We start from the raw sequence: 23,211 nt of genomic DNA on the forward strand, positions 1-23,211 counted from the left end.
ATAGCCCACCAAGCCCATGAAACTACAAACTACATAAGCATTAGTGTGTATCGGCCAATCCATGATAGCTCAAATTTTCTCTAGATCCACTGCAATACCATCACTAGTGATGATATGCCCCAAATACTTCGGCTCTGATTGGAAGAATTCACATTTACTCAAGTTGTCATACAACTGATGGTCGCACAAGCACTACAACACTTGATATAAATGGACCTAACATTCCTAAAAATTCTTTGAAAAGATCAATATGTCATCCAAGAATACTACAACACACTAATTAAGGTATGTCCAAAATACTCCATTCATCAGGCTCATGAACACCGATGGTGCATTGGTCAACCCAAAGGGTACAATCATGAACTCATTGTTAAGATTAAACCACAGACAAAAATAACAATTACATGCAAATATAAACAATATCAAAAAATAATAGATCACTCCGAAAGAACACAAGGCACAAGATTTAATGTGGTTCACCCAAACCCTCATTTAAATGAAACATCCAAAAAGAATCCATTTGACCAACAATTTCACATGCCCAAAATCTAAACCCTCAGATTTGTAATGAACAACTCATATATCTTATGCTTTCTTTTATCGTCTCATGCATTCCCATGAACTCAATCTAGGTTAACAATAATAAAACCATAGCTCTAATACCACTTGTAAGGAAACTTGCAATAAATAATAAAACTATTTCCACATAACCCATAATAGATCTGAAATAAACACAGAATTTAAATCCACATGCAAGAGAATAGACAACATACCCACAAAAATAGTGACACAAGAGAGACCCTAGGAAACCCTCATTGAGAGAAAAAAAACCCAACCTCCAAAAGCATCCATCACCATGTATTATTCAACAAAAAATATCATTGCAATACAACAATGGAAGCCTTCAAAGGCATAGTCAAAACTGAGAAATCTATGTAAACAAGCATGAATCCACACATCACATGCCATGCTTCTAACCTTCACAAATTCTCCCTTGGCTAACCTATCAAGCCTTGTCCCACTCAACTCTTTCCCTTTTACCTTCATCTTCTCCTCTTCTCATCAACAACTACCCTTGTAGTTGGTTATATAATAGCAAGTCCCAGAAAACCACCAAATGGTATTACATAAACCATGTGTTACCTAACCCATTGATCCCACATTTAATATTGGAATTTAATTCTTTTCCCCAATATTAAATAACTACATGAAATATTATCACAATGTTATAATACAACTCATCAAGTATATCCCATGGGAATCTTTACATGTTACACATCCATCTAGGTGGAACATTACATAATAAAATAAAATAAAATAATATAACAATATTATGCAATATGTGCAATGCCCATTATCTCAACACTCATAATGCCCATATCATGTACGAAAAGTTGTCCAATGAATTTCAACCTCCTGGATACAAAGTCGATGTTATCCTGACTTAAGATCAATCTTCAAGAACACTCTAGCTCCCTTCATCTGATCGAACAAGTCATCTATCCTTGGCAAAGGATATTGGTTCTTCACTATCACCTTATTCAACTATCAGTAGTCAGTGCATAAATGCAATGATACATATTTCTTCTTCAAAAATCTAATTGGTGCACCCCATGGGGATACACTAGGAAAAATAAGACCCTTGGCCAACAATTCCTCCAACTACAATCTAAGCTCACTCAACTCCTAAGTAGTCATGCGGTAAGAGGCTTGTGAAATCAGCTCTGCTCCTAGAATGAGATCAATCTGAAAATCAATGTTAAGCTCTAGTGGCATACCTAGAATCTCATTAGGAAACACATATGCATACTCACAAAATAATATTGGGTTATCATCTAGTGTCACCGGATGGCTCTCAAATTCCTCAAGATCATGAACATAAACAACAAACATCTAGCATCCTTTCCACACACTCTATTTTAGCTGATTAGCCGAGATCATATGAAGTGAGATTGGTCTATGGACTCTTAAAAGTTCCACCTAGCCAACTATGCCATCAACACATTATATCGACTTAAGGTAGAAATCTATATTTTCTTTATTAGTGGCTAATCAATCCATGCCCAACACAATGTTGTATGATCCTAGAGGTAGGATACAAAGATCCACTGTGGTGTTGAAGTTACCAAAGTTCAATCTACAACCATTGACCAAGGAGTTTACAGTCACTTTGGATCTTGTGGCTAACTCAACCTACCACCTATCGACCTGATGTGATGCCACTAGCCCACATGATTGAACAAGAGATGGTGAAATAAAAGAATCTGAAGAACTTGATTCAAATAATACTGAAGATGAAATACCATGTAATGTACCTATAGCCTCAACTAGAGTACCTAGCTACTCAGCTTGACGATTATTAACTGCCAAAAATATGCGATGGTTTTGACCAACATCTCCCACAATACGCTCCAATTTGGCTACACCTCTACTAGGTCCTGAAGAAGGTTTAATAAGACATCCAAATGCCTTATGATGGGGTTGGCCACAAGAATAATAGTTTCCTAGAAAGCTACAAATAGTTCCACAACCACCCTGAGCAGCACTAGAATATAACACTACCCTTGCTAGAGTTTTGATGGTCACTTTGAGAAGGTTGATTTTGTTGAGGCTTCTGACCACAGCTCTAGTAATCTCCTTTCCTTCTTGAGGCAACTAAATTGTATCTACCTTTAGACCAATTTTTCTTTTGTTGATAACCACGACAATTACCACCACCTTGTGTGGATGTTGATTGGGCTTGGCCCTTTCTAGAGGACTAAGTAAACTGAGCATCCTACCCTTAAGTTCATGCATTCTAGTTCTATGAACTTGATTTACCACTAAAATCTCTATCCAAACTACTCTTTACAATCTATGCCTTTTCTGTAGTAAGGATAAGAGTCTTAGGTTGGTGCATGCAAACCTCTCCAATAAGGAAGTCCTTTAGACCTCAAACAAAATGTTGATCGAGTATCTCATCATGATTATAGCATGAGTAAGGCCTAAGCTTGAATAATTTGATCTCGTACTAGTCCACTAACATTTTTTCTTAGTTGATCTTATGAAACTCATCAGCATGAGCCTCCCTAAACTAAGGATATAGGAATATCTCTTAGAACTTCTCCTCAAAGTTCTCCTAGGTGAGATCTGTGATGTTGATCTAGAGCTATTGCCCCTCTATATTCCACCAAATGGATGTGTGGTCACTGAGTTGCATAATTGCACAATGGGACTTCCGATTGGTTGCATATGGATACATGATAAAGCAATGATCCATGTCTAATAACCAAGTCTCCACCTTGAGGCCACCTCCTTTGCCATCATAAAATGGAAATTTGGATTGCTAAAGAGTCTTTATAGTTTCCAAATGGATGGAATCCTCATCATTGTGATTCCTACCACCCCAATGGTACCTTCAGCTACCTAGTGGTGCACGAGAATGTTCACTCTCCTCCTCTCTATGTTCAAACATATGGGAATCTCCATGATGAGATCCCTCTTCCCAGCCATGGTCACATTGGTTTTCCTCTACATGATGCCCTAACTGAGAAAGAATCTCTTGTAGCACTAGCATCAATGCTCTAATGCCACCCTGATTATTGTTATCCTATTCTCCCCCACCAACCTAAAATTCTTCCTCTTGGTGCTCTTCTTCATTAACAACTTTGGTTACCACCCTGACCACCAGGTCTACATGCAGGAGGCATCAGTATGGAAGCAACAAGGTAAGGTTAGAATGACACATCAAAACATAAGAGTCACAAGCATGAATCGCTATAAGATCTCAAAATAACAACCACAACATACTAATCATACACTAAAAAAAATAAAATACTAGAAGCATAACAAAGAGATCCCAATGTTACAACATGGGCTCTGATACCAGATATAATGCCCTGCCTGAAGATCCTTAGGAAAAGTATAAATAAAAGTCAAGATTTTTTTTTTTAAAACAAGTATGGATGCATGATAAACAACATATGAGGATAAATAAGATCACAATGGAATACTTAACTAACAATCCCATCATTTCATGAATCTCTAAAAGCCACTACCAAACTATCATGCTCAAATGGAAGACAAAATCCATAGATGAAAACAAAACATAAAATCTCTGATCAATCCAATAGGGTACTCAAATCACCAAATTGCATTCTTTGAAAAATAATGGAGATACCCCCTATTTTTTGTGTGAGAAAACATAAACAATATTTTTACATGAGCAAGTGTACCATACCACATGAGAAACTACCCTTTTGCACGAAGGAATACCTAGCCTAGCCACCAAACTCACAAAACTGGTGCCAAGGCTCACGGAAGTACAAAGAGCCACACAAGGAAACATAGAATGTGAAGAAATTTAGAAAGCCATGAAAAACTTTGCACTCTTGCACAAGGAATCACAATAGTTATCAAGGAAAACTAAAGATGAAAAGAAAGGTAAAATAATTCCTCCACACTGGGGAATACTGGATCCACAAAGTGAGGCTTAGACACTCAAACACAATAACTGAAAGATGGAAACTACATCTAACCATCTAAAATTTTGGAATTACAATAGGAAAGGTAGACTTATTGGGGGGGGGGTGGTGAATTAGTAGTTTAAACTTGGACCCATAAAAATTTCACCACACATCCATCTCATGCATTTACTAAGTAAACTAAAATAGCATGTAAAGCATGTACTCTAAAGCAAGTAAGAAAGTAAACATTCACACTTTTAACACCAAATATGATTACCTAGAAACCCTCCAATGAGAAGGTAAAACTAGGGTGGGGATGACACCAATAAATCTTCACTACTCCAGTAATAAAGTATATCCAATGAAGGTTACAATGTTTTGACCATGAGACATGATCTACCCTATATAAGCTCTGCCCTATTAACGGCTTACAAAGACTATTAGGTTTTACCTTGTTAAAGGATTAAACACCCTATTAGAAGTGTGTTTGGTTAAAGGACTACAACTCACAATTAAGTAAGTACCTTGTCAAAGGATTTTAATACAGCCTATTAGGACTACTCTATTAATATATTTTGATTGAAATCACTGTTAGAATGTCTTAGCATTGATCATGAGGTCAACACTTGGTTGTTTTATGACATATCACCTCTAAACTGATGTATCCTTGATCAAATGTCTCTTTTTTGTATCATTTTCCTTTCCTTTGTTCTATTCTAACTAATTGAGCAATGTAATCTCACTTCATAAATCCTTAGCCACCACGAATGCTCTGTCTTCACATGCAAACTACTCTCTTCACTCCTTCATACACCTTACACATGCTCTTCATATCATAGATAGTTTAGGGTTTATCCTCCTTTAAAAGACTTTGGTGACTTAGGGTTAGGTATGAATCCACAGCTATGACTCATCCATTTTGCCACTTAAATCTTCCCTTTTTTTGATTGGATGCATGTAATTTCATTGGGAATCCAACTTAATATTTGTCCTTATCTCCAAAAATATTGAAATTCATGTTTAAGTCAGCTCAAAAATGGTTTACATAGTTCTTTGTGCCTTAACAAATAAATATGTCAAAACTATGTCACTCAGCATCTAAAGCCTTTGATGCTGGACATATGCTATTCTCTATGTTGTGACTCGACATTTGTATCACTTGACATCCACTATTTATTTGGCTCTTGTGTTACTCAGCATACATTGTCTACTTAACACTTTGAGTGACTTGACACATGAATGGCTTGGGACTCACTATTGACTTGACATACTCTATAATATATATATGTTGTGCTCTGGATGTACTACTTGTTTGACATGAAACAAGTAAATAACTTAAGTGTCTTGACACTCACTTGTCAAAACCAATCTAAGATTAACAATCTCCCCCTTTGACATGAGTGTCAAAAACACTTGAGTTTACATTAATATCCTTAATTTCAAGAGCATAACATATTTCTAACTCGACCTATATACATAACTTTAAATTTTAAAAATTTTGTAACAACTTAGATACCTCAAAATTTTGATAACTCTCCCTAAGTTGATAGTTCTGAAATTGTATCCAAGAATTTTGTACTCCTACTAAGTAAATATGTCTCAACTGTTACTCTTTGACTCTATCTTGCTTTGTGCTTGCTCTATCTTAGCTTAATCTATCTTGTCTCTGTCCCTTTTTCTTACTCTCCCTCTTATTTCTCTTATCTTTATTCCTCTTTCTTTGCTTACTCTCCCATTTCTCATTCTCCTTATATCTCCCCCAAAATTCTCTCATCTTTCTTTCCCTTTTTGCTTGTTCTCCCCCTTTATATTATTTCTCCCCCTTTTTGACACTTATGTCAATGGGTTATACACTTATAGTGTGTTATTCTAGAAAATACTTATGGACACCTAATATTATCTTGAGAGTTGCATCCCAATTTTTACATGCTACATCCAAAGACTTGACTTGGATAGAAAGCTTGACAGAAAGGTGGTTATACACTTATTTGGGGGGGGTGGGGGGTGGGGGGTGGTGGTGGTGAATTAGTAGTTTAAACTTGGACCCATAAAAATTTCACCACACATCCATCTCATGCATTTACTAAGTAAACTAAAATAGCATGTAAAGCATGTACTCTAAAGCAAGTAAGAAAGTAAACATTCACACTTTTAACACCAAATATGATTACCTAGAAACCCTCCAATGAGAAGGTAAAACTAGGGTGGGGATGACACCAAGAAATCTTCACTACTCCAGTAATAAAGTATATCCAATGAAGGTTACAATGTTTTGACCATGAGACATGATCTACCCTATAAAAGCTCTGCCCCATTAAAGGCTTAAAAAGACTATTAGGTCTTACCTTGTTAAAGGATTAAACACCCTATTAGAAGTGTGTTTGATTAAAGGACTACAACTCACAATTAAGTACCTTGTCAAAGGATTTTAATACAGCCTATTAGGACTACTCTATTAATATATTTTGATTGAAATCACTGTTAGAATGTCTCAGCATTGATCCTGAGGTCAGCACTTGGTTGTTTTATGACATATCACCTCTAAACTGATGTATCCTTGATCAAATGTCTCTTTTTTGTATCATTTTCCTTTCCTTTGTTCTATTCTAACTAATTGAGCAATGCAATCTCACTTCATAAATCCTTAGCCACCACGAATGCTCTGTCTTCACGTGAAAACTACTCTCTTCACTCCTTCATACACCTTACACATGCTCTTCATATCATAGATAGTTTAGGGTTTAACCTCCTTTAAAAGACTTTGGTGACTTAGGGTTAGGTATGAATCCACACCTATGACTCATCCATTTTGCCACTTAAATCTTCCCTTTTTTTGATTCGATGCATGTAATTTCATTGGGAATCTAACTTAAGATTTGTCCTTATCTCCAAATATATTGTAATTCATGTTTAAGTTAGCTCAAAAATGGTTTACATAGTTCTTTGTGCCTTAACAAATAAATATGTCAAAACTATGTCACTCAGCATCTAAAGTCTCTGATGCTCGACATATACTATTCTCTATGTTGTGACTCGACATTTGTATCACTTGACATCCACTATTTATTTGGCTCTTGTGTTACTCAGCGTACACTGTCTACTTAACACTTTGAGTGACTTGACGCATGAATGGCTTGGGACTCACTATTGACTTGACATACTCTATAATATATATATGTTGTGCTCTGGATGTACTACTTGTTTGACATGAAACAAGTAAATAACTTAAGTGTCTTGACACTCACTTGTCAAAACCAATCTAAGATCAACAATCTCCCCCTTTGACATGAGTGTCAAAAACACTTGAGTTTACATTAATATCCTTAATTTCAAGAGCATAACATATTTCTAACTCGACCTATATATATCTTCAAATTTTCAAAATTTTGTAACAACTTAGATACCTCAAAATTTTGATAACTCTCCCTGAGTTGATAGTTTTGAAATTGTATCCAAGAATTTTGTACTCCTACTAAGTAAATATGTCTCAACTATTACTCTTTGACTCTATCTTGCTTTGTGCTTGCTCTATCTTAGCTTAATCTATCTTATCTCTATCCCTTTTTCTTACTCTCCCTCTTGTTTCTTTTATCTTTATTCCTCTTTCTTTGCTTACTCTCCCATTTCTCATTCTCCTTATATCTCCCCCAAAATTCTCTCATCTTTCTCTCCCTTTTTGCTTGTTCTCCCCCTTTATATTATTTCTCCCCCCTTTTTAACACTTATGTCAATGGGTTATACACTTATAGTGTGTTATTCTAGAAAATACTTATGGACACCTAATATTATCTTGAGAGCTGAATCCCAATTTTCACATGCTACATCCAAAGACTTGACTTGGATAGAAAGCTTGACAGCAAGGTGGACTAGGTTGTCTAGTGTTGAAGGATTGGGGTCTTTCTTCAATAGAGTTTCAGCATAACCTAGTTACTTGTGCAAAATTTCCATATGGGGGGTCAAAGTTGTTTGAATGCTAATCAATTTGGCCCTTATGTTGGCCTCATCTAATGTCAATGTAGCTAATTGACTTAGGGTTTGTAGCACTATTCTGAAGTGCTTTTCACTCTGAGCTGGTGTCATTGGCAATTGTGCACCTGATGAACTTATTTGACTTTTCAAGCTCAAAATGTGACTTCTAGTCTCTTGCGTGAAGAGTGTTGGATTGCACAATTTTGTGTACAATGAGAAGATATACTCAAGTACCTTCTTCACACTTTTTTCTTTTGTTGCCAATTCAACTTATGTTAGTGCTATATCACCTGATATATTTTCATTTACTTTGTTCTAAAATTTCTTTTTTGACCATTCTAATAATTTTGCATTTATGTCTAGGTCAGCATCACTCACCTTTTCCACTATGTTTGTCAGTTGTTCAATGAGTGGCTTGGTCTCATTTGGAGTCAACAAATTGAATACATCTAAAAAGATGTCTTCAATATCCTATAGTGCTATCTTCTTCCCGTGCTCCCTTCTAAGCATTTCTTGACACTTCTTCCTTGTTAGGACTTGTTAGAGTATGCACATTTTTTCTATAGTCATTGCATCATAATCATACTTTGGTAGAACAATTTCTTCATCAAGGCTCATATCTTGATATTGTATTACTTCCTCTTCATTTGATGTACTTGGGCTCAACATTGAGATCTATAATGGAGTTACATCTGTGCTTGACTTTTGAAGAGTTTGAGTGGAAGGAGTGTTAGATGCTAGTAAGGCTACCATGGATTGTATAGATGCTTTTTCCTTCACTATCATGTTGTGGTTGAATACTATTTCCATATCCTTATTCATATATTCACTGCCAATAGACTTGAACTTGCAATTCAAATAGTTTTCTACATCTTCCAAATAGACTACATTGTACTAGGTGATAGACAATGCAGAATTATGGCTTCCATCACTAGGTTTTATAGAAACTACCTTAAAATTAGATCTATCCTTGTTCTTAAAATTGTGAACAACTAACATATCCATAATTCTTATCAATAATATCCTTTACCAAACAAATATTTTGGAAAAATGATAAAATACCTCTTTCCAAAAATAGGGTTTTCTTTGAAATCACTCTAACAAGTCACTTTGGAATGCACTTCACTTTGAATATGTTTGCAATGAAGTAAAATAAATTTTGTACTCCATTTATGCATCAACTTGAAACTACATTAACTGTGTACTTCAAAAATATGAAAAAGTTGCTTATTACATTTTTTAATTAGATAACTACACAAACTAATCTATCCAAACTTCAAATGTCACATGAGGTTTACTACAACCTCCTTCCATGATGAAATTCATCAAGTCAAAACTTTGCATCACAAAATTCTCTACAAAAATGTACTTTTTATCTTTCGTTATAGAATCAACTCTTACTATAATACTAGTAACTCTAAAATTTACATAACTTGTTTCAATGAGCTCCAACTCAAAAGAGTAATTCTAATGCTATGAACAAGCTTAATTCAACTTAATTGAATCAAACTCAACAAGTGACTTCAATCTTTATGTCTCGTCATCATTTAACTTTTCCTTTGAGATATTATTTCCTTTCATGAATGCTTCATTAAGTTCTTCTCAAAGTTCATATACAATGTTTCTTTGTTCTTCATTGTTAGATCCATAGTTCCTTCTATCATTCCTTCTATTTCTTAAGTTTCTTGCATTGTTCCTTCTATCTCTAAATTTTGTATCCATTCTATAGTACTTTTCTATGTGTCTGAAGTTATTGCATAACTAAAATACAAGTTCTCTTCTTCTAGGATTCTACTAATCATCAAGTTTATGGCAATTTTGAGCAATGTTTCTTAAGTTATTACACTTATAGCACACAATCTATCTATTGTCATCATAAGATCTTCTTTCTCTCGATGTGCTCTCAATAGATCTTCTATCTATAGGGTTAGTATTTCTAGACATTCTATTATTTCTTCTATCATTATCATACTTAGGTTTCCTACAATCAATTGTATTATGACCCATACCATGACAATTATAACAATAAAAGTCCTTAACATGATTAAATGAATTATTAGTACAATCTCTCTTCATATGACCTATTTCATTACATAAAAAACACTTAACTCTATATTCATACCTAGTTGTCTTGGGAGTCTCCACTTGCTTTGGTTCATCCAAGATTTCAACTTCATTGATTTGCTCAACTTCTTTAGGTTTCTAAAAAAGATTTACTGGATTCAATCTTATCATCATATTTGTCTTTTGCTTTTAGATTTGATCTAATCTTAGGTTTCTTTATAGACATAAATTAATCAAATAACCAAGATCAGTCTTATCATAAGAAGGTCTCTGTATAGACATAGAACCATCAAGATTTTCTCTGTTGGAATAAAGCTTCTCAAGTTGCTACTCAAATTGTGTCAATTCACTTTTCACAATTGTATTGTACTTATGGAGTTCTTCATGATCTTATTTCAATGTTTCAAGTTCAGATGTTTTCTTTGACAAACTTGCTCTCATATCTACATTTTTGGTCTTTAAATCATATTCAATTTTGCTAGGATCATTTCTCAAAGTTAAATTTAGATTTGTAATCTTCAATTCATGCTTCAAGATCTTGTATTTTTTCTTCAACTTTGAATAGTCATCATCAATGTTTCCAAATTTAGTAGATTCAGGCTTGGATTTTAGATGTTCAGTCTTTTCCTTCAACTAACCAATATATACTTTGGAGTCTTCATATCTGTCCTTTAGCTTATCTCTTTCTTCATTAAGGAGATTGATTTTTTAAAGAGATTCTTCAAGGTTTTTTTCAACTATTCACCATAGGGATCCTACTTAAGCTATTAAGCCTCTTCAAAGTAACTAGGTTCTAATACCAATTGTTAGAAATAAGGATTACTGAGCAGGGGGGGTGAGGGGGTGAATTAGTAATCTACAAGCTTTAGTCACCAACTAGATATTATTACTTATTTTAAACCATTCATAACAAAGAAATAAAGTAATGTTGAATAGTAACAATAAAAATGCATGGAGATAACTCATGACACCATCTTTTGTTAATGAGGGAAACCCTAACCAAGGGAAAATCCCAATGGGGATGATACCCACTAGATAATATACTGATATATATGTTCCTTGTTAGAGGATGGACCCTATTAGGAGTCAATGAGAAAATTCAATATAACAGTCCCTGTTAGGAGTTTTTGAATCCCTGTTAGGAGATTCCAACCCTATTAGGAGTTGTAATGTAATGTATGCAAGATGAGCCCACTGCCCAAACATGCAATTTCAACTACAGGAAGAGCTCATTTCTCAAACAAGTAATTTACTATTATTTGCCTTCCTTGTTTGATCTTTGGTCTTTAGCTTGATCTTGGATCACCAAATAGTTCATACAAAACTTTGCATATATATCTATTAAACAAAAGTTTTCTCACTTCACAATCTTACCTGATACCATTTCAATACAAGAACTTCTTCCTCACACTTCTTATTGCAAGAAGTCCTTTACATAAATACCATGCCTTTATATAAAATATTGCTAGGTTGGCTAAGACCACAATTTACTTTTCCAAGTTAGAGTAAACATCTAGGATGTCAGCCCTAATTGGACAAGTAATTGTTTTGCAACCAAAATAATTATTTCCTTCAATTTCATTGTCCTGCTTCATCAAAGCATGATTAACTCTATTTTGTACAATCCATACAAACTTCCAAGGTTATACACGTCATCATCAACATGTATACTATCTCCATGTAACTTCACTTGCCATTTAATATGACATCTACAACATGTTATAAACACAACAATACACAGTTGTAAACCAAATTCTATACTTAGACAATTTTATGATAATCAAACAATAAGTATTCTTTATTTTTGAGGTTTCCTATCAACATGTACATCATGTGTTTCCTTTAATGAAAAAAATTACATATCATAATTAGCCAATTGTCAACACCATCATGATTTGTCGTCATGTTAAAATCACACATAGCAGCTTGATTACTGGATGATGTGGGATGCTCAATCGATGGCTAATCTTGGTGTTTGCTAGGGTAGCCATTTAGATTTTTTGTTTTTTTGATATGGCATATAATTCCTCCTTGGAATATCCTGATACAATTGTAACACATCATTAGCCAATTTTTGATATAAAGGGTCAATGGCAATAACAGGAATTTGTTGACCCTTCCCTTTTTGCAGATCACGACTCCATTTACCTAAACTAAGCAAGTCATCCTCCATCTTGATAGCTAAAGTTTGTGCGATTGCTAGATTAGCAGCTCTCACTCTTCATATTTGGAAGCTTACACCAAAAGGTTGAGCATTGATAAAGAAGGTCATTTGATTTTCTTCAGCGGGTCTTTTGTTGACAAGAATTTGGTTCATTGTCTAGTTAAAACGAGCAATGAATTCTTGCATTGGCTCATGAATTTCCTTCTTCATTTGAGTTAACTAGGAGAGAAGCAAATGTTCATCTTTAGTAGTTTTAAATCTCCTCTCAAAATCTTGAATTGAGTTTGCACATGAAGTCACTGATCCAATTGGCAGTTGACCAAATCATTCAGTCGCAGCTTCTGTGAGTGTTTCAACAAAGAGATGAACAGAAACATCTTTATGTTTAATTGCAAGAACCCCACTTGCCAAAGAAGGTATTAATTATTTGATCAGTGGTGACTTTTTCATCTCTCAAAAACTTAGGAAGAATTTTTCAGGAGCCAATGGGCATGTCATGTAATTGGTTCCCTAAAGCTAAAGGACCAATAGTGACTCCCCGTGGGACCAGTGGCTGTGGTGCTTGATGTACCATGGCTAGGAGAATGATGTTCAAAGGTTACAAATTTATGGCTAGGGGTAAAAGGGTGCCTGGTAGGATCAAAGCTTGAAAGGTTGTATGAGAAATAGTAGCCTTGGGTGGTGAAGATGGCCTACTAATAAACATAATCTTCTTCTTCTTCTTAGGAGTAATCATCTTGAAATCTAACTTCCAAAGGGCTTCAAAATCTTCATCTACCAGACCCTTTTGTCTATCGACTTGGGTGTATGGTTTTTCAACTAGCTTGTTGGTTATTATTTACTTGCCCTTGGATGTGACCAAGATTCTGCCTGTTCCTTCTTGGGATAACAACTATTCTTTCACTAACTATGATGTTTTGACCAATAGGAGCTCTTTACAAGATTTCCTCAAATTCTTCTTCTTCTTCAAGAACTTGATTTACTTTATGATATTGCTGAGAACTTCATTTACACGTCTAGGCTAGAGTATTCAAGTCTATAATAATATCTTCTTGGGTGTCTTGGAAGCCAAGGTTTGGTTGGAGAACTGGAAAAATGTTCTCATCTGGTAGTGCCATCGTGCTTCATCACATGTGACTGTCAATATTTTCTCGTTCAGTCTCACCAGTAGAATCATAAAAAATATATTGGTAAACAAATTTGGAACTTAGAAAATACGTGATTTAGCCTAATGGAGTGTGTGGCAAATTGATTTCTCCAATAGTTGGATAGGCCCTTGATATCCAGGCTTCCTTTGTGTTTAGAGGGGAAACTCCCTAGTACAATAATTTTTTTGATTTTTCAATAAAGATTATTACAACTTAGAATGTATAAAGGAAACTGTTGATGATGAATCCGCCATATGACTTCAATGTTTCCATAAAGTGATGTAGGCTGCTAATGTAAACAAGCAAGAACTACGCTTGAAAGCTATCATCAACACAATGCTAACTCAATAATCTATGAATATTTACACCATACCATGAAAATATATAGACTGGTAAATCAACACTTTAACAATTCAAATTTAGTAGAAGAGAGAACGTAAAATGTACTTTCTTTTATTTCTTAGCACCAAGAACATAGAAATGACTGATTACAAGAACAACAATTGTACGCATTTTTTGAAAATTGCCTTGTTATCAAAACATAACTATTCCCTGTCTCCAAGTCCAAAAAAGTTGTTTTCATAGTTCGCCCAATAATCTTCCATTGTAAGGAAATGGAGATAGTCAGGTCCTAGTGCCAAGTTTTTTTTAACATACCTACTGCCATCAAATGGGAAACAACCGTAGAAAGAGTGTAAAGCTATGTTCACCGTGGATCTTTCGATATGTTGAGCATCTGAAGAAGAAAGGCAACTATAGTGACCAATACTAATTAGGAAACGAATTCATCTTTTGTTCCTACACATTTTGTTTACATGACCAACTTGCTTGCAAACTTCTGAAAGCACCAACTTGTTATCTATGAAGCGAGGCAACATAAGAGGACAATCTTGAAAACCTCCAAAGTGGATGTAAGTGAATCGGGGGTATTGTATGAAGAAGCTACCATAAGTACTGATGAGGCTGGCTTCTTTAGGAGAAATTTGGAGTCCTATATCTCCCTGTAGCTCCCTAGTTGTGAGTACAAAAAAAACATTATTTACCCTATGGAAGTGTGCATTTCTTTGTTTTAACTACAACTGGGGGTAATAATTATAAATTTGCATGGTTAAGTTATACTCCCCATAAAGATTAAGACCAGGCCATGACTTCATACTAGCAATTGCATACATTAGGTACAAGGAGATGTAAAACCCCTAACTCGCATTGAATCTAGTTAACGGGTCATGAAGGGCATCACTAATCATTTCTCCCCAATCTTTTTTTTTTTTTCTAGTGGTGATGGTATTAATGTACAAAAACATCCAATCCTAAAAATGTTTAGCAGTCTAATTTCCCACTACCCTATTGAGAAGAATTATCATATCAGGAATGTCTTCATTAAAGATATTTCTGCGTAACACTCTTGGTAACTGTGACTGTCCTCTTCTAGGTTGATCCAGCCAACTCCTAGCAATGACATTCAAAAATGTTTTCTTATTTTGATGTAAGTATCTTTGGGCATCTTCTTTAGAGATTTCTATGAATTCTTCTCTTACTAGCAATTTGAATGTGATGGAGATAGACACTGGATCTAGCCTTGCCATGATATTGCCTCCTGAGGTCTTGATGTCCCTGGAATTCTAATCATATGCCTTAACACATTCCAAAACTAGTTCCACACATTGAACTACAAGTGGGTGTCATCTTGCATGGGCTAGACCACTTTCCAACATTCGTTGTGCTAGAGGTGATCTACCTTCTCTGCTCATCATCTTCCAAAACTCAACAATTTCCATATGTCCCATCTTTGTATCTAATATCTGAGGAAGTGTGCTTGTTAATATTTTAGGAGGCTCCTTGCCTTGGAATTTGTAACTTATAGTATTGCTTACTGAATCCCTTGATTGATGTTCATTTATCTTTGTATTTTTAGACTATTGGCTTCAAAGCACACCAATTCCTTTTTACGGTGATAATTCTTGAGGCATTTTGTCAAACAACTCGTGTAAATTGTCGATGCTTTGTCAATGTTCAAAGAAATTATCATACACTTGGAATATCGAGCTCAAAGTAGCTATAGAAAGATTCATAGTTTCATGAATTTAGTGAAGACCCTATTCATGCAAAGGCATCAAAAAAGGCACACCATACATTGCCATTTCTTTATTCTTATTGAGTGAGAAAAATAAGCATCCCTTTACCACATAGCAGTTGTAGGAAAATGGTATATCACATATTGGATGGTGTGAACAGAATAAATCATGCACATTGCACATCATCTTCTTGACACATGTTCATACTATTGAAGCGACGTAATGGTTCCATCGATCTCAGCTTTACAATGATACCCATTTCATTTTAAGTCTATATTGCTTGCTTAAATATCTTTGATCTACTAGACTTTGTTGGATGCTCAATGATTGCATATTCAAAATCCACTATGCTCATTTTGTAAAACATATAACCACAGGTCTAGCCGAGTTCATTCACTATAGATTCATGGTAGGAATATGTCATTTTATTTAATAGTTGGGTTCACATAAGGATTTCATGTTCTTTATGCACATCTATACAGGAATTGAGCTCCATGAGGTGACAGCCAATGGTAATAAATCATGCTCCTTCCCTAAAGATTTCATTTGGCACCGTTAGTGATGATGCCTCATCAAAGATCTTTACATTTTTTTACATTGCATATTCACAAATTGCATTCACTTGGGAACATGGTGGGCTCTATAATTTAATTGACTCAAAATCATTCTTTTATGGAAGTGGCATGACACTTGAGCAGCTTCACCGATCACTTCTCTTTAGAATTTAGAAAAACTCTCTTTATATAGAACCTCTCACCATCATGTGCTATGAGATGCCACTTCTTTGGGATGTCATGTAAAACCATTAAGCTTCAATCTCCATACTTTAGGATGCTCGCGGGTAAATTGAGGCCCCTTTTTTAAACATTTCTCATGTCTTGTTTAGCTTGGGACGATTGAGCAACACAATTTTTTGAGGGATTATTCTTGATGTTTGAAGATAAGATCAGCAGAGAGGCTTCTAGATCTGGGAGCTAGAAGGAAGATACGACATCTCAATTTGTCAAACATTTCAAACTTTAACATGCTAATTTTTGGTCACATCTGCACTTCTTTCACGCGGTGAGGTGATAACAAGCAAGCATTCCAACTTTCCCTTTACTAGTTTTTAATGTGCTATGGGCTGGGAAGTAGAACATTCTATCAAGCATGGTCTTGTTCAGAATATTAAGTGTTGCTCCCCAACAAGGCATTTGATCAAACCATTGGAGGTCAAACACTATATATGCTTCCATGCTTATGAAATTTTAGAAGACCTTCCGACAAACATTTTGAATGCTTTCACTTTCCTGTCAATCCGCTGTGAAATTCCAAGCATTGGTGGAAATACACATTGATAAGGAATGGAAGTCACGTCACCTTCAAACACACCTTGACTGACTTGTGAGTGCCAAATGATACCTATATAATTTGTAAGGATGGCCTTCCCTACAAATAAAACTTTTCTTTCAGATTATATCAGTGAACTTTATTCCCAGTCAGTGGTTGTTTTAAAGTTGGAGTTTGGGTTGAAAAGTTTGAGTTAAGATTAGGGCAAGAAGTTTGAGTACGTAGTGAGAGATGATTCTTAATATGGGGAGAGAGAAGTTTTGAGTACGTGGAGAGAGAATTACATGGAGAGAGGTGGTACGAGGAGAGAGAAAATATTAGTATAGGTGAGAAGTAATCTCTCTCTTTGTGGAATTAATGTAATTAATTCTCCCTCATGTCTGGGTAACATAATGCAAATTAAATTAAGTAAAAAATAATAGAATATATTTACAAATAATAATTTAAATTAAAGTAATTAATTTATATATTTATTTTAAAACATATTATGTTTTATAAATAATACTTATTGAACATAATATATATAATTATAATGTAAACTTACCAAAGATTAAAATTAAAATTATATATTTATACATATTATTTTATTTATAATATAGTGAAATAATTATTTATTAAAATAATTGAATGTCAAAGTAAAATTATATTAAGTTTAAAGTTAATTTTAGTATTGTTTTAATATAATTTAAAATGTTCATAATAATTTTAGACTAAGCAAAAGAATTAAAAGAGAAAAATACAAATACATTATATATTTTAAATTATTTAAGAAAATATTAAATGTGTTTTTGTATTCTTAATCTTAATAAATTTTGAAAAATGATATGTTCTAAAAATGAGGTAGTGCCTAATTCATGTATAAGATGTTAAATATATTAGCCAATCATTGCTAGGATAAATTATTTTGATCATTTAATAACTTAAAAAGTTAACATATTAACTTTAGAAAGAAAATAAAATAAATACAAAAGAAAAATTCAGAATAGTAATTGGTGGAATTAAAGTTTTTAATACCAAATTAAGAGAAACTCATTAATATGTCGACTGATAAGAACTCATTTAATATCTCATTAACATGAAGAAATCAAACACTATAATACTACTAATAATAAGATTTTGCTAATTATATATTTTTAATTATGAATATTTTAAATATCCATATTACTTTTACTAACGTCTATTTCACTTTCACTTCATCTGAAAGTTGAAACACTCCATTCAATTTACACAATACCTTTTCTACTATTACAATCCATCTAGATAAATGTTATATCATTTATATAGTACCTATATAAATTTATATAAATAGAATAAAATTTAAATATAATAATATCTAATTGAAAAAGAAAGGGACACTAACAATCAAAGTATTAATTATAAATCGTAGAATAATTGGGTACAGCATGGGAAAATATAGTTTAAAAATCATCGAGTGGCGAACATTACTTCTATTTTTGGGCATGCTTCCCCTTCCGCTCGGCGCGTTCACAAGTCGATGGGAAATATATCAAATTATTAATGGCTTCAAATAATTTTAATCAATTTCAAGACTGAACGTCTTTATAAGAAAAAGTCGACGCTATTATTATTAAAACAAATTGCTAATTTTAGAAAGACTATAAACTATCATCATCACTTATATAAACTCGTGTTTGTTTTTTTTTGCTTGATTTCGTGTGCGTTAGCGGAGCAAAACAATGGCGAGAGAAATTGGCGAGAAGAATTATGCGAGTGTTGAAGAGGTACCACAGAAATCGAAGCGACTCATTCAAAGAATTTGGGAGAAATTATGCAACTGTCTTCCTCTTTTAAGATTACGGCCTGCAACGTCAATTTCTCTTTCTCTTTCTCCTACAAGAGATTGTCCCGACTTGAATGACGACGTGGTTGAGAAGATTTTGGGAAAACTTCCGTTGCCATCGTTGTTGAGAGCCCAGAGCGTTTGCAAAGCCTGGAATACCGCAATCTCGTCCCCCAATTTCAATTTCAATGCCGAAGATGAACGTTATTTTGTGGCGCAGGCGGATTTTAATAACATGGCCTTGTTCAGCAGTGCTCTCAACCGCTGGTTTCAGATCCCTCTTCCGAGATGCGTGGAAGGTTTTGAGCTTCGCACGTGCGCAGCAGGAGGAGCAGGGCTTTACCTTATTGTTCACTGGAATACCACTCTAGGGTGTTACGGTATGATCGTAGTTAATCCTGTAACAAAGCAGCAGAGGTCATTGCCTCCTCTTCCGTACAGATGGACTCAAATGGCGGCGGAGGTCGTTGCCCAGTCAGACCACATTGAGGTTATTGCTTTTGGATTGCTGCATTTTACCGAGCCCTTAAGTTTGTGTGCCGCGATTTACAGTTCCGTTACGAATGAGTGGGGGCGTGTTCTTTGTATGAGGGACGCCAATCCCTTTACAAACTCCTTTATAAAACACTGCTGGATGAGCGCAGTACACAATGGAACGGTGTATATTGTGAATTCCTCTGCTACTCATCTTGCTTCGTATGACATTAAATCCCAACAGTTTCAGTTCAGATTCAGACCGCTCGCTATGTGTTTTCGGCCCTGGCATTTTCATCATCATAATATGCCTTGGTTAGTTTCGTGTGGTGGAAAGCTTCTTTTGGTGGGGCCTAGGAATGGGCCCCAGATCGTGCTGGAGCGAGTAGAAATATGGGAGCTGGATAAGGATAATGACGATAACGTATGCTCTTGTTCTCTTATTGCTCTTGCTCCCCATGATTTTATACAAAGATCATTGGGTACGTCATTCGAATTCATGGTCGCTGCTGCATCAGATAAGATTTGGCTTACAATTATAGGATGTAGGAATTTGATTACCTTTGATGTGCGCTCCATGAAATGGAATAAAGTGTTGCCGGGCTCCCCACTCGATCCTGGATTCTGCGTGTTCCCAATTCCTAGGAGGGCAGTTTGTGGAACGTTGTCCATTCACAACAAGCTTCCTTTTTTCGACTAGAAATAAGCGTTTTCTTTTTCTTTTTCATATAGGTGACCAATTTCTGTATATTTTGGATTGTCAACTAATATATGTATGCCTGTAGGAATATGATCTTTTTTAAATTCTAATGAGTATATTTTGAATTTCTCAGTGCATATGATCGAGTATACTTTAGATTTTAACACTGATTTATGTATCTATAATATCTATAATTTAACTGTGATGTATGCATAGGATCTTTTAGATTTTAATATGTATCCATGTATACTTATGATCTTTGTTTCATTTGGATGAGTATATCTATGTATCTGTGTAAACCATTTGATAAGAGGGTGAAAGATTTGATGCTTCTTTCAAACCTTATTCAAGGTTTTTCAATTTATATTACAAAATTTTCACATCAATACATCGACTAGATAATCTATAGAGTTAATAGATTGTACTATTAAAATTCTAATATCTCTAAAATGGGTATCAAAAGATTATGTACTCAAAATTCGATAGATAAGTATTATATCAATAGTGATATCCTAAAATATCAAGTACCGAAGTGCCTAAAATGCCAAACTCCAAAATATACAAGAGACAATGATGAACCAAATATGTCAAATTTGAACTCCGACAATAATAGCCCTCCAAAAGAGAACAAAGAACTCTAAGAATTACATCGCTTTGATTTGGAGGAAAAATTCCATCCATGTGTTAATTGCTAGAGTATATTATGTATGTTAATTCCAACATCTAGTTAAACTTTAATTAAACTGTGATTTTTGTTACTTTCATCTTGTTAATAAAGGTGGTCACATTTCGTCATTTCACTTAATTCATGCATGTAACCAAGAATTGTTGTTAAATGTTCATGCATATTATTCACTAAATTTATTATTTTAATAGGTGCAACTCAATATTTTTTTATTATGAACATCTAATCTAATAGTTAATTTTGAGTGAAAATATATTTTATTTAAATTTGTTGAGTCACCCTCATTAAGATAATATAATAAAGCACAATTTCCCTAATTACTCCACTTGTGGGAGTGGGAGAAACTTACTAGGAAAAGGGGAATGGAATGAGTGGGCATTCAGTGACCACCTCATTCACCTGAGGCTTTAGTTCTTCAACTGTGGCTTAGTTTGGAAATGTTTTTCTCATTATAAGTCTCTTATCACTATTATTGAAGGACTAGTAACTGATATGGTAAAAATAGGAGTGATATATTCACTACTTAAAATATTATGTCAAATCTTACAATTATATATGTAGATATGTAACAAAAGACAAGTCAAATCTTATATAGATTAAATTTTAAATTTAATATTGTAGACACCAATTGGAAAGATTAGTGTCATATAATTAGAAAAGTGTGTGTGTGTGTCTCTATATATATAGCAAGACAACTATAATTGTGGCTTTATAAAAGGAATTGTCAAATTGAGTTACACAATTCCTATTTTTTAAAAATAGAGGTATAGAGATATTTTAAAGGTCTTTTATCATGTCATTAATTAGAACCACAATTAGCAACTAGATACGTTATTTGGTACATTTTTGGAAGTCTATTTTTTAATATTAGAGAAAACTTGTATTTAAATATCTTAGAGATTTAATTAGTAATTTTTAAAGTTTATTCCTTAACATTGTATACTTAAAATAATGAATGATTACTCAAGAACCATTGTCGATGAATTAAATTGTTTAGAAAATTACATTTGTGTGTATCTTATTGTTGGTATGTAAATATTGTATTATTATAAAATATTAATAAGACATTAAAAGGTTAATGGAATGAGAATTTTAAGATAATCATTTCTAATACAAAATTGAAATTAACAACGTAGTAGAAAAATTTAGTGTTTTAGCTTATAGACTATATGTGGCAACTTTATTTTTATAAAATTATTCTTTTTGGCTAGAAAATTGTCAGTCTTTGACCAGAAAACTAGCAGCCCTTGTCGTTAATTATTTTTCGACCAATTTTATCTCACTCCAACTTTAACTCTTGTTTTTTTTTTTTTTTTTTTTAAATTTAATTAGCTATTATCTATACTATACTCTTGTTTGTTTTCTTATTTATTTATTTATTTATCTCTATTTTAAACTCTTGTATTTAATTTATAAATTAATTTATCTACACTTTGAACTCTTATCTTTTTTCTATCTATTTAGAAAATTAATTAGTTGTTATCTCCACTTGTAACTAATGTTTTTCTTTCTTTTTATTTAATTTTGATTTTTAAAAGTGTTTGAAGTTTTAGTTTTTAAACTATTTTAATTATTTAACTTTTTTTAACTTCAAATATTAATATTTAGTTTAGCCAATAGGATATTTGTGGGAGGAGTTCCTATTTTTTAACTATATTTTTAAAATATTTCTCATATTAATTTTTATATTAATTTGTTGAAATAATTATTTTATTCATATATTTAAGCCAATAAACTTTAAATTAGTTTAGTTTTTAGCTTTTTATAATTATTATTTAAAGTTTTAGTTTTTAATTTATTTTTTAAATTAGTTTAATTTTTCACTTTAAATATTGATTTTGAGTTTAGTAATTATGATATTTGTATGATTGAAGTTTTAGTTTTTAAATTGTTTGAATTATATTTTTTAGATTAGTATAGTTTTTCATTTAAATATTGATTTTTAGTTTAGCCAATATGATATGTTATTTGTGGGATTTGCTATATATATATATATATAAATTTATTTTTTTTTTTTTTTTTTTCCTCATATTAATTTTGCATTAAAAAATTGTGGAAATTTTTTTTTTTAAATAATTGTTTCATATATTTAAGTTGGCAGATTTTAAATTAGTTAATTTTTTAGGATTTTTTTAAATGATTTTATTTTATTCATATATTTAAGCCAATAGACTTTAAATTGGTTTAGTTTTTTCATTTTTATAATTATTTTTTAAAATTTTAGTTTTTTTTTTTTTAATTAGTTTAGTTTCTCTCTTTAAATATCATTTTGAGTTTACCGAATAGGATTAGTAATTAGGACATTTGTATGATTAAAGTTTTAGTTTTTAAATTGTTTAAATTAATTTTTTTAATTA

The 23,211-nt window shown here is 33.3% G+C and overlaps 1 protein-coding gene across 1 annotated transcript; it reads left to right on the plus strand.

Moving 5' to 3' along the window:
- The first annotated feature begins 18,891 nt into the window (after positions 1-18,891).
- LOC149532307 (F-box only protein 6-like) lies at positions 18,892-20,169 on the plus strand. The gene has a single exon (XM_089805692.1). It carries the CDS (start codon positions 18,892-18,894, stop codon positions 20,167-20,169), a length of 1,278 nt encoding a protein of 425 aa, XP_089661818.1.
- The last annotated feature ends 3,042 nt before the right edge of the window (positions 20,170-23,211 follow it).

Source organism: Cupressus sempervirens, chromosome 10, assembly GCF_028749045.1.
Source record: "Cupressus sempervirens isolate cs-2001-9-10 chromosome 10, ASM2874904v1, whole genome shotgun sequence".
In the NCBI taxonomy this organism is placed as follows: Eukaryota; Viridiplantae; Streptophyta; class Pinopsida; order Cupressales; family Cupressaceae; genus Cupressus; species Cupressus sempervirens.